This window comes from Thalia democratica, chromosome 7 (assembly GCF_965202585.1).
Source record: "Thalia democratica chromosome 7, ktThaDemo2.hap1.1, whole genome shotgun sequence".
NCBI lineage: Eukaryota > Metazoa > Chordata > Thaliacea > Salpida > Salpidae > Thalia > Thalia democratica.
In genome coordinates this window covers 42,368,038-42,381,104 of record NC_139171.1, presented here as the reverse complement: position 1 = coordinate 42,381,104, position 13,067 = coordinate 42,368,038, and the positions used below count along the sequence as shown (strand labels likewise).

Here is a 13,067-nt window from a genome sequence, read left to right as displayed (position 1 = left end):
TTTTTTTGAACTACCTATTTAATACAAACTAGATTGAGAAATGGTAATTTATTAAGTTTGTACATTTTTAATCAAAATAATTCAAATTCGATCAAATAAACAAGTAAAAATTTCCACACACTCAGACCATGACTATTTGACGACTTCAAATCTCAGGCCAATTTAGTCACTTTTCAATTTTTGGCTTGAATTGCTTTTTGTATGCTAAAATATTAGGCTAGTTTTTTCACACAGACTGACTTTTTTCTTTGAAGAGTGGTAAATTTAATTTATGATGTTTTGTTCAATGCAAGTGTTGGTTTGAATTAAAATATATTTTAAGTTTTACGTCTTTCAGCTGATATAATTTGAATTATTATTTGTTCTAATTCTATACATATAAGTGTGATTAATTAGTGTTGTCAAACAATCCCGGAAAAGCTTGGAATTTGACAGTTTATACTTAAAAAATCTGAAAAAGCCTTAAATTTGAGAATTATCGAAAACACCTGGAATTTTAAACAATCTTTACATGTACTTTACTTTATAACTTGCCTAAACAGTTTTTTTCTGATCAGTTTGTAGTAACTGAAAATAGTTATGTGCGTTGTTGAAACTGACTTAAGCAATTTTTTTTTGTTTCTCGCAATAACTCCAAACTAACGTATTATAGTTTTTATAGCTTGTATTATAATTCACATTTGCTCTTTTTAAATACAATAATTTTATTGCAGATAAAGAATTTCTATAATATTCAATAAATAATAGGTTTTTCTAATTCATTAATAGCTTAATAAATTTTTATACATTTGTTTATACTTTATTTTAAACAGGGTTGCCAAACAAACAGACTAGTTTGAAATATTTTTAAATTCAGACTAGGCTAAAGCTGTTTAGGAAATTTTTATAAAACTCAGGTGTATCTAAAACTTTTATTTCAAACACTTTGAATAAGTCTTCAAATTCTCAGAATAGTTTTTATGACCGTAGTGTAGTTTACTATTTGTATTTTTTGTTTATCTACATATTGTGCTTTTTATGATAATAATATTTTAGTTGTGTATTTAAGCTTGATTAACTGAAAGTTTTTAGATTTTAAACTTTTAGTAAACTTTTAATATATTTAGGACATTTTTGCTTTTAAAGTGGCAACCGTGTAAAAGACTAATTAATTACTAATAAGGTATTTTATTAAAGTGTTCCAGCATTAAATATGCTAAAAATTTTGATTTAGCTTATCTACAGTATAAATAAGTATTAATTTTATTTTATTAACTAATTACTAAACTAATAGTGTAAACTATTTAAGACGCAAAAACAATTTCTAAAGTTAACGTTTTTAAAATATGAAAAGGTGGTTCATAATATAAAAAATGTATAAAAGTGACCCATAAATGTTTTTCAAGCTCGGTTTTATAGAGAACTAGGTTGTAATGTAAGTAGTATAATAAAAGTATTTTATTAAGTTTAACTTCTTAAGTATCTAAGGAAGTACATATTTTAATAAGACTTAAGTATATTAGATAATGTAAATTCTATTACAATAGAAATTTATATATTAAATAGGTATTCTATGTGTAGCTAAAAGTCATTTGAAGTAATAAAGTGAATAAAAGTAAAACCATCTCTGGTGTGACCAAAACTAAAGCCAAAAGATTATTAAAACATCACTAAAATTAAAACTATGGCCCGCAAAGATTTTGAAAACTTGAAATTTGGCCCGCGATACCAACTGCCTACCGATTCCTGTCCTAGGACCAATTATTTTGAGCGTTTTTATTTTGTCGATCAATAAACAGTATGTCATCTAAGATTTTTAAATAAACCTTTTTTATTTAAATACATCTTAAACTGCATAATATAAAAATTCAAAATTTAAACCTAACAACTCTTTCTTTAAATCATATCTGATAATTTTTCTTTATTTATTCAAGTTCGATAAAAACAGCACTAATATTTATTTTTGTGCAATAGCCTTATTAACTATCATATAGCATAAGAAGATTTATAAAGCATGTTTTTCTATAATTAAGGGCACTTTTTTCAATCCTTGTATTTTTTAATTTACTTTTTATTACAGCATTGCAATTTGATAATCAGTTTTTCAGCGAAACCGATAACTGCTAAAACTAATAAAAAGTGTTTTGATTTAATTTCTCTGTTCAATTTGTTTAAAACTCAAACATAGTTTATGAATTAACTGTAATTAAATATATTTATTTATACATTTTCATATTATTAAAAACTATTAAAACAAGTTCAATTCAAAAATAAATAAATAGATGTTTCTGTTTTTTGATATTTTGTACCTTGTTTAAGTAGTAAAAGTTTTCAAGCTAAAAAAGTTTCTTCATAAGAATTAAACATAATAAAAACAGTTTACAAGTGATGTTTCTACTTATGCTTTAAAGATCTTCATACTTTAGCTATTACTCAAAAATATACATAGAAACTACTAACTATGTATTAATAAATTGAAACAGTACTTTTGAATAAAAACTACTAATAAAAAATTTGACGTTGTAGAAACAAAAACTCAATTAAGTGAAAGTACTCGAATAAATTTTATAAAAAAGTGAAATGTGTTTTGTTATATTTTTTAAAACGAAAACTAATTCTCTTGTTTTCCATTTAATTTTTTGGCTATTTTTATAAAAAATAATGTTAAGCAATTTCAGAACAAGAAGGTGTTATGGATTTGTTGCTCTACAAAGAATTCTAAATACACTGTGCTATAGTTACAAAATATTTCCTTAAGTTTGTACAATTCATATGGTTCACCTTTTACTTGAATAATCATCAAAAACTCTCTCTAATTTGTAGGACAATATTTTTATCTTACGTAAAAACATCGAAGTATGATATCACTTTCAAAGTCGAAACCAACACGCATATAATATTACTAAGTTTTTTTTTTTACGATAAAAGTAGAACGTATCTTTGTAAAGTAAATTGAAAATAAAACAAATTTTTTTGTTTAATAGCTTATAAAGTTTTTTAAGCTTTCCTTGCGGATTTTGACCCAAAATAAGATGATTGTAGAGGTAAACGGTCCGTAAAAAATAAAAAAATAAATGAATGACGTAAATTATTAAAACTTACAAGTTTCCAAAAAATGCACAAAAAATTCACAAACGATGTGTCGTAAAGATCAGTTTTATGTAGTCTGGATATACAATTTTTTTAAAAACTCTAATAGTTTTTAACTTAAGAAAACAAGGCATACAAACTTTCATATCTTAAAATAAACTTTTTTGTATATTGTTAAACTTTACTAATGGCATTTATAGGTTTTATAACAATAAAAAAGTTTATTAACAATCCCAAAGTAATCAAACGGTTTTTATGTACCTCAACATGAACTGTTTTTAATACTCATAGGAAATAAAACTAAGAACAAGGTTTTAAAGGTTTTCTAATACTGTAATATTATATTAAACTTTTAAATACTTTAGTTTTTCTAATCCTCTTCTATGCCAAGAGTTTTTTTTTTACTTTTTGCCATAACCATTTATCAAATGCATAAAGAAATATATGTCAAAAAAATACAAGACTAATTGTTAAGCTCATTAATGATTGAAGTACCTGTCTTTAGCAAGCAATAAAATAATAAATGTTAGAAGAAAACTTTTAAATGCAATAAACGTATAAACCTAATATTGCAACTGTTTAAGTTTAACTCAAATAAATTTATATTAAGAATATTTGATAAGTATGAATTTCCAGTGTGGCTTAAACTTCACATGAAGCTTTTAGTTAAAAACTTTTTTTATGTTTAAAAACCTCACAAAAAATCAAAGAAAATTTAAATTGTAAACTTAAACTTAAACTTTTAAGTATTGAGACACTTTACAATGTATAACTGAAAAACTATGAAAATTATTAAAAAAATATTTTTGTTATTAACTATGTATTAAAAACTAAAATAGAAACAAAAAGCTAAACAAAGTGCAAACTATAAAATTAAAAAATATATTTAAAAAACATTCAAAAAAAACCTTTTAAAATAAAAATAATTTTTTTTTTATATGTTTTAGTAGAATATTTCTATTAATTATCTGTACAGCGGTAATATTGTCTTATTTATATTTATTGTTGCTTGTAGTGTTTATTTTTTTATTTATCTACTTACTTTCTAATAACTTTTTTTTGTTAATTATTTTTTGTGGTGTCTATAAATATAACTAAATGTCGTTTATAAATTTTTTTTTGACCTTGTGTATTACCTTAAGTAGTGTAGTTTAAGTTCTGAAATATCATTAAAATAAACGGTGATCGTACTTTTCCAACTCTTCTATGAGACACAACTTTTATGTAAAAGACTAGTCGTCTGACCAACGTAGAACTCTGCACACTCACTTCACTCTGTCTTCAATAATTTTACAAATTCAGTCTTTTTTCATTTTTATTGGTTTTTCGTTTTTCAGTTTTATAAAACTTAATTTCTTGACGATTTCACCTCGGTTTAACAAACATTTCTCAATGGGTATAAAGTATTTTATTTAAACACTAACTTTATAAACAACTAACTCTAACATCTTATATTTACAGATTAGTAAAGTTGTATGTTTTTGTGGTAATATTTATGTAACTATTACATTATAAGTATATATGAAAAAATATATTTAAAAACCATAAAATAGTTTAAGCTGTTTCAGATGTACATGGTTTATATACAAGCATTAGTCGGGAAATGGTAAAAATTAGTTTATCAATTACAATCGAAAAGTGAACGAAATATACAAAACAGGTGTTTATGTAAAATATACCGCTGGCAGTAGGGTTTATATCAATGGAAATCTTATCATCCTCGCTTGATGTGTCTACCAAAATAAAAAAGCAAACATTTAATCTAAAACTAAGAACAAAATAAAAAAAAAGACTGCACGATTGCAGTAACTTAGTCATAGGCTTTGATAAATATAGTCTTTTTTTCACATTTAAGTTTCAACTTTTTAATTAGTTATCATAACCTAAGCTAAAAAATAATTAAATAATGGGTATTGCAAATAAGTTTAAGGACGATTTGGTATTCACTTAAATAAATTGAAATTTTCAGAATATCTTTTTATAAATTATACGTAGGCATTGGTTTAAACTTCAATGAACTTGTTATCGCACTAAATCTTAAGTTATGCATGACGTTATTACTTAGTTAGGAATTTTTAAACCAACAGACTTTTATTACGCTTTAATATGTTATTACATAAATAAAACTTAATTATAAAAACAAATCATCTTTTTGTTCAATAATTTATAAATTTAGCTTCCGAAAATGCTTTGGATGCCATACTATTTATACTTTTACTACCACTCGTATGTGTAAAGTATTTTTGATTCACTATTTAATTTATGCTTAAGGTAAAAAATGAATTCTAAAATTTGTTCATTAAAATTATCTATATTAGAGGATATTTTGAAACATTTGTTTATAAACTATTTATTAAAAAGTTCGAAACAACTTGCCTTCAAATAATACTAATAAAATGTTACTACTTGTGTTAATTTGTTGCCTACGATCACTATCAACTTATGTTTTGTTTTTCCACTAATGTCTAGTCACACGTTTTGTTTACGAAAAACTTTAAAAAGCTTTTGAATTATTTGTAAAAGTAATCTCTACAGAACAGATTTTAAAGTAAAACGATTGCTTTGTCTCCGATAACTTTTATATATACCAAGAACGTTTAGATACTATTTTTTTTTGTGTACTTAAAAATTGTTAAAAGAAAAATAATTTTTTAATATAAAGACTTTAACACACAAAAATCGTTATTGTATTCGAAATTCTTTCAAAAACCTACAACTATAGATAAAATCAAAGGTTTTAATAAGTCAATTTTTGACAATTAAAATGTTTTATAATAAAAAACGATAAAGAAAGTATTTATTCAATTTACACTTAAAAGTTGCCGAAAATGTTAATTTTTCTGGACAATCATAAACTTTACCTTTCTAAAGTTTATATTAAATTTTATTAACTGGATATAATGATATAGGCAATAAATAAAACAAATGGTTCAGATTTTGAAAGTATTTAAATTAAGGAAAAGTTTAAAATTCCATATTGGTATACGCTATAATATAATAAAACAGTTAAACCTTTGATGTAATACTAATGTCTTCGGAATTTTTAAACTTAATCTAAAAATATTCTGAGATAAACAGCACGTGAATTTTTCTTCAAAAAATATCTCGCGAATTCGAAATTTATAAGATGCTTTAGGTGTGGCTAAAGGTTCAACATTTATATATAAATGTTTCGGTAAGTTTAGTTCAGACAACTTTTAAAGCTTTAAAGTTTGAAGTACAAAGTTATAACCTGTAAGCTGCAAAATAATATTAGCAGAATGGACATATGTTTTATTTAATAAAGTCATTAAAAGATTTTATTTATAATAGTTTGAGTTTAAATTATAATATTTTTGTTAAGAATATACAGACAATTTCAAAAGTCGGGAGCTAAAAACTATTATTTTAAAAGTATATGTGTTTAATTTATATACTTATATTAATTATAAAATTGCATTTTTTTATTTTTTTATAGTTTTTGTTTTGTTTAAGTATAAACTAGCCTTTTTTATTTATACAGCTCAATTTCAAAGAAATTGGATATTTAACAAAATACAAGGATCAAATTTTTACAAACAAATTTACATTAAAAAAAAGATTATGTACAAAAAACAGCTATTTGAAATATCTACAAACGAAAATTATAGTTTTATAAGCAGTTTTTTTAATTGTTTTTATTTTTAAAATAGAAGAATCTTTTACTCTTATAACTTATTAGCTAAACTATTTGAAAAGAAAATAAATAACACAAGCGTATTTATTTAAGTTTATATAAAAACAAATATTTTTTTATAATTTTGTTTGTCTACTTATAACTGTATTAAGTTGTTTGAAGAACAAAATTAAGTATAAAATTCACATAATAATTGATTTTAAAAAGCGTTACTGTAAAAATTAAAAAAAAAAGCTACACACTTAAAAACAAGTTTATGAAAAGTATCGTGACTTCAATAAAAAAATTGAATAAGTTTAAGATTAAGCTAAAAAATAAATCTTAATTTCAATGAAAATAGGAAAGGTTTTTCTAATGTTCAAAAGTCTTAGAATGCTAACATGTTTCTTAAAAAATATCACAGTGAAAACAAATTTTTTGGAATATAATAATAACAATTTTGTGAAAATTTTTATAATTAAAACTGACGTACAGTTTCTTTTACAAACTTAAATTTTTAACTAGTTCAAACTTTTTTATTAAAATACTATATTTCAATTATACCATTGTGTCACACACAATTATCATTTTTGTCTAATTATCTCTTACAAAACTTTCTATAAATTGTCAATACTAGTACACTAACATTGATTTATAACCATATATCTTTAAATAAAATGAAATTTTTTTAATTAGTCGATAATTGTAAGAATACCGGTATAAACATGAGTGATGCAGAAAAAGGAGCACCACCGTCTTACAATTCCGTGTTTGGAAAACTAAGGGCGGAACGTGAAAAGGGTACAACAAGCTTTTTGAAAAACAGCTCATCTATTTTAGCTCAGTCAGGTACCAGCACTGTTAAAATAACACTGAAGACACTTAGAAAAAAATATGAAAGTTATTGAAAGAGCAGCAGTAAAGAACAACAACTAAATATCAATAATACTTTGATTTTTCTGTAGCAACAGTGCTAATTTTAATTTTAAATCTAGCTATATTTTTGCACAGGTGAATTTTCGGTCTTCATTCTTTTGTTACTGGTTGTTCCGATTTTAATGATTGTTTATGGTTAGTTGAATATTCATTGTCTATGCTCCATAATATGTGTTTTTCTATGCATACTTTTTATTAAATAGCGTTGTTATTTTTATTTATTATACAACTAAATTATTTATTACAATAAATTTAGTTATTTTTATATATTTTTTTAAATTAAAGTATTGAAAATATATTTTAAACAAAAATGGTTTATTTTTTGTCTTACTAAAGTATTATAAGTCTTATACGTATTTTTAAAACGTTTCAGCTTGGTCATCAAGATAAGATCGTTTTATTTAACTAATATTATAAATACCTAGGTTCTATAAATATTGGAAACTGTCAAGTTGAAAGATATATTCCGATTTGGCTAATTGTTGCTGGAGTGTTTTCTATAATACAGCAACTTCTTCAGCTACTTAATTATTGGAACAAACGCAACACTCCAGAAGAAGAACAAGAAGCAAATAAAACAAGTCAAGCTGGTTCCACTTTGTTGGGTTGCTTTAACATTGCTTGGTTCATTTGTGGTCAGTCTACTTTTTCATATCTTTCAAAGTCTACTTGACACGAGCTTTAAAGTTTTTTATTTATTACACTTCGAGTAGTTTTATGCTATTGAAACTTAAAACTGTATACTGATTTTTCTCAACTTTGCAATTTAAAAATTTACACTTTATTGATTTGAAATTTATGCTTTTAAGTTTGTACAGATATATTTTTGTATATAAAGCATTAAAAAATAATAATCAAATAGCTGTAATATATATAAATATTCAAAAGTTAATCGTTTGCTAATAGAGATCCTACCGAAGCAGGTTCACTGGAATCTATAATAACAAACTTATACTCTTTAATTATTAAACTAACAAATGTTTCTATGTGTTAACAAGTTAACACACTTCAATGCAGCTATGTAAAAAAATACTGTAAGAAAAGAATAAATGGTAAAGTAGTTGTATATGTGTTTACTATAGATACGCATAATTACGATGGACTAATAGTTAATAATCGATAAAATATATGATGTAAAATCCTACTGTTATAAAACTATATAACATTTGTAATGATTAAATCTAAATTTTAATAAAAGTAAAGTAATTTACAAATTGAAAAAAAAAATCAAAATATAGGCTACTTACATGCAAGTCCAAGGAATACTAATAATATAAATATCTATATTACCACAAGTTTTTATAGCTTTTAATTTCTTAAACTACTGTTGGATGATAAGTATACTACTTTATAGTTTATTATTCAAAAACAAAAAGAAAAGTGTAGATCGAAAAATTTTAAGTTAACAAAAGATAAATTGCAAAATTAATTTCTGTCTCCAATTTTTATTTAAAGTTAGTACCGGAAAGAAGTTGTTTAACATTTAATTTATTTTTCTTTTACGTCATACAAGATTCAATTCAAGTTTAGTGGTTTAACTATAAGTAGCTTGAAATTTAACATTTAAAGAGAGATTTCGTATAGGTATATTTATTTTTTTAGAACGTTTTTTTTCCTAATGTTCAAATTAAAAATTTAGAGAATAATATTGTTTTATTTGACAAATATTCGTTTTAATTTTTATTTAATATATTCAATGGTATTATAATAATTAAATTTTGTATGTTTTTTTTTCTCTATTGAAACTACATAAGACTTAAAACATTTAGTATCCTCATTTAAAAATAAGATCTGGATCTTTATTTTAAATAAAGTTCCGGATCCGGCCGGATCCTAAATAGTGATTCCGGTAGATCACTTTATGTAAGTAGCTTGTACTTTGATTTTAATTTGTATTTTACTCTACTTTTAATAGAATTTAGATTTTTTTATTATAAATGTTATACAGTTTTATAACCGCCGGATTAGGCATCGTATATTGTATCTGTTATTAACTATTAATCTATAGTAATTATCCTATCTATTGCTAACACATATACATTATACACCTACTTTAGCTTCTGCTTTTTTTTTCAGTATTTATGTTTTACAGAGCTTCGTAAAAGTGTTTCAACTTGTTAACACACAGAAACATATGTTAGTTTAATAAAGAAAGAGTACTGTGAAATTTTGTCATTATAATATATACCTGGATAAATACATTTCTTTAAAACAGGTAACGTATGGGTCTTTGGAGCGTACAATGATGTATCATTTAATACTGGCGATGATAATTATTGCGAACATACAACATTTTACCTAGCTTTCTGGTCAATTGTTGTTGCTTATATAATCATTGGATTGTTTTGTTTCTGTGGATGCTGTATTTGTGCATGTATTGGATGGTGGTGCAAAAGTGATTGACTAGCAAAAGCTAAATGCTTAATGTTTCTTTATTGTTGTAGAAAACGATTTTCATAGTTTTTCTAATCTACTTAACTGAAGTTTTAAAATAACTAACTAAAATGTCAAAATTTGATTGAGATATTTTTTTTAAGAATGATATAAGTATTCTTCAATTGTTTGTAATTTTTGAGTTGAATTCAGTTTAACTAAAATAAAAAGTTTAAATGTTTTTATATTAATTAAAGTATGTAATGATGAAATTTTATAAACTCCAGAAATATATCGACTTAGCATTTTTAAGTAGCAGTTTTTAAAATTCATTTATGAAAATAATTTAATCAAATGAACGAAAATGTCAACTTCTCTAAACTGGATTTATAAAATTATTATTATTGTTTATTAAACGAAAAAAAAAATTGCGCTCAAAAAGTTCGGTACAAGTACCTGATGTACGAAAAAACCTTTCGGTTACCGAGTTCTACACCATGGATACAGTTTAATGTCTTGTCCAGAAATTAATTATTTTTACGTAAAGAGCTGAGGTGAAGTAGTGCTGAAACTTTATAATGTTTAACTTAACTTAAATTTTTTTAATTAACTTTACCGTAAAATTGTGAACTAGAGCAAAAATTAAAGTTTTTTAAACTGAAGTGTATGAAATTATTAGTGTAACAATTTTCAGTATACACTAATAATAAACAAAGTGACCACATATGAAAACAATAACTTTGTAAAATAAATTGACATTATACTTCAAATAATTTTAAAAGCGATACTCTTTCGAAAAGTGATTATTGTTATAGAATTACCCACTAACATGATTGAAAATAATTCAAATAATTAATTTCTATTTTGTTTTAAATTTAAACTGTTGTAGAAGTGTATTAATGAACACTAAGAATACTTTTATACAAAGAGTATTTACTTAAAAATAAAATTTTTATAAGAAAACGATTGTTTTAATATTTTAAAATAATACATTTAACGAAGCTGTTAATAATCGGTAATGTCATTTAAACTCGTAATGATAGAAACCAAGAAAAAAATATTTTAAACATAAAGTTTACTAAGTTTTATGTATTTTTGAAATAAGAAATATCGAAGCCTAAAAGAATGTTTCTATTCTTGCGTCATTATACTTAAATATAGATATTTAAAATTACTAGCTAATAGTTTGTTAATGTAGATCCTAACGAAACAAGTTCGTTGAAAAATACAACAAAAAAACAATTTGACTGTACTTTTCTTTGTTTAACTAACATATGTATTTGTATGTTAAACGATCAATACAGTTCAATTGAGTTGTGTAAAAACTCAACATACGGAGTGTACCCTCGCTAATCCGGCCATGTTGTGCAAGCATTTTTTTGTAATTATGACGGAGTTAGCCGGGTAATAACAAAAACTCATTTTTATTCTAACAATCTACCTCATTTATAATATGCAGTGCATTTAAATAATTAGTAAAGGGCGGAAGGGGGGACGTTTTGGGCAGTTATAATATTTTGAAACTTACACTAGATATTCTGGAGTTGCAGACGAAGATCAAAAAAAATTAAATTAATTAAGAAATTAAACAAAAAAAAATTTTAACAAAAGTAGAGAATAAGGGCCCGGATTAATTTCATTTCAACTTAATAGAAAATTACTTTAAAGACACATATGCCTGTAAATTCTTTTAAGAACAAGAAAAAAAGCAAATCACTTGTTTATAAGATTACGTGTGGAATTATTTTCAGATGTATGGAAATAATCAATTATTTGAGGGGATTGAAATTCAAAAAATCTACAACACCCCAAATGGTAGAATCTATAAAACAAGCAATTTAGAAAGAGCATTAATTTAAGCAAAATAAAAAGAGCTAATTCTGAATAAAGGACAGAGTTTTACGAATAGCTCCCCACAAAACAAGCTTTTCTTCTTTAGAACAACAGGTCAACTAAATCCATCAAATTACTATAACCATACATATTTATAAGCAATAAGTTTTGACAAATATATGCATTTTATAGCCAATCATGGTATCACCTTTCAAACCTCCATTAAAGTTTGTATTAAAATACACTGCGGTTTGAATAATGATAAAATTAAATTCAATCTACGTCATTAACTTACTTCTAATTTCTATAATTTAGGTTTTATTTTAAGTCTTGGTTTAATGTCTTGTTTTACAATACTATGTTCATGCTTATACTGATTGTCCACGTAATAATATTTAGTGGTGTGTTTATCAACATTTAAAAAGTTACTTTAAACTAGCATAGACATGCTAAGACATAATTTGATAAGTTCTTTTTTAATATATGTTTCCTGCATTGTAACTTTTATTCAACTAAAATTTTGCTAAAATATTTTGCATACTCTTGGTTAAATATCTATTTAATTGGTTTATGACTTTTTTTTCCACAGTTTATTTTTTTTTGTTAACAATGTTTTATAATATATTTCGTAGTTTTAGAACAAATTTTAAAATTTACAATTTTATAATTTATACCTTAAGCTAGTTCTTATAAAACTCCACTGTTGTTATCGAACAAAACTTTCAACTTAATATGTGACCAAGATTTTACTGTTAGATAAAATTTTATTGATTTTTTTCTTGTTACAAAAATATATTTATAGTAAATTCATATACTACATAGATACGTAATTCTGCATACTTTTTTTATTAACATTAATCTTTTACAGACTCTGTAGAGCTGTTCATATTTTATGAGCAGCGAAACTTGGTATGTCAATTAAGCATTTGCAAGCAAACACAGTTGATATTCCGATACTTGTTTGAATCTCTAAGATTTAAAGTCTATAGGTTAATATCTAATATTTTAAAACTTATGATTTTTTTACATAAACATTTAAGTAATACAGTAGTTAAAACTTATCAACATATACTAAGTTATTTAAATAATTCACAAAAAAATTAGTTTGTTTAAAATATATAACTTAAAATTTAATTTTATAATAAGTTTATTCTACAAAACTGCAGTTATTCTAAAAACCAACAAAATTCAGATTTTCATATATAAAAAAAAAAAATTTTTA

At 23.9% G+C, this 13,067-nt stretch overlaps 1 protein-coding gene across 1 annotated transcript; it reads left to right on the top strand.

The window, feature by feature from the left end:
• The first annotated feature begins 7,428 nt into the window (after nt 1–7,428).
• On the top strand, nt 7,429–10,042 carry LOC145841375 (transmembrane protein 272-like). The gene is made up of 4 exons (XM_082948737.1): nt 7,429–7,552; nt 7,715–7,774; nt 8,065–8,274; nt 9,855–10,042. Exons 1-4 carry the CDS (start codon nt 7,429–7,431, stop codon nt 10,040–10,042), a joined length of 582 nt encoding a protein of 193 aa, XP_082804863.1.
• The last annotated feature ends 3,025 nt before the right edge of the window (nt 10,043–13,067 follow it).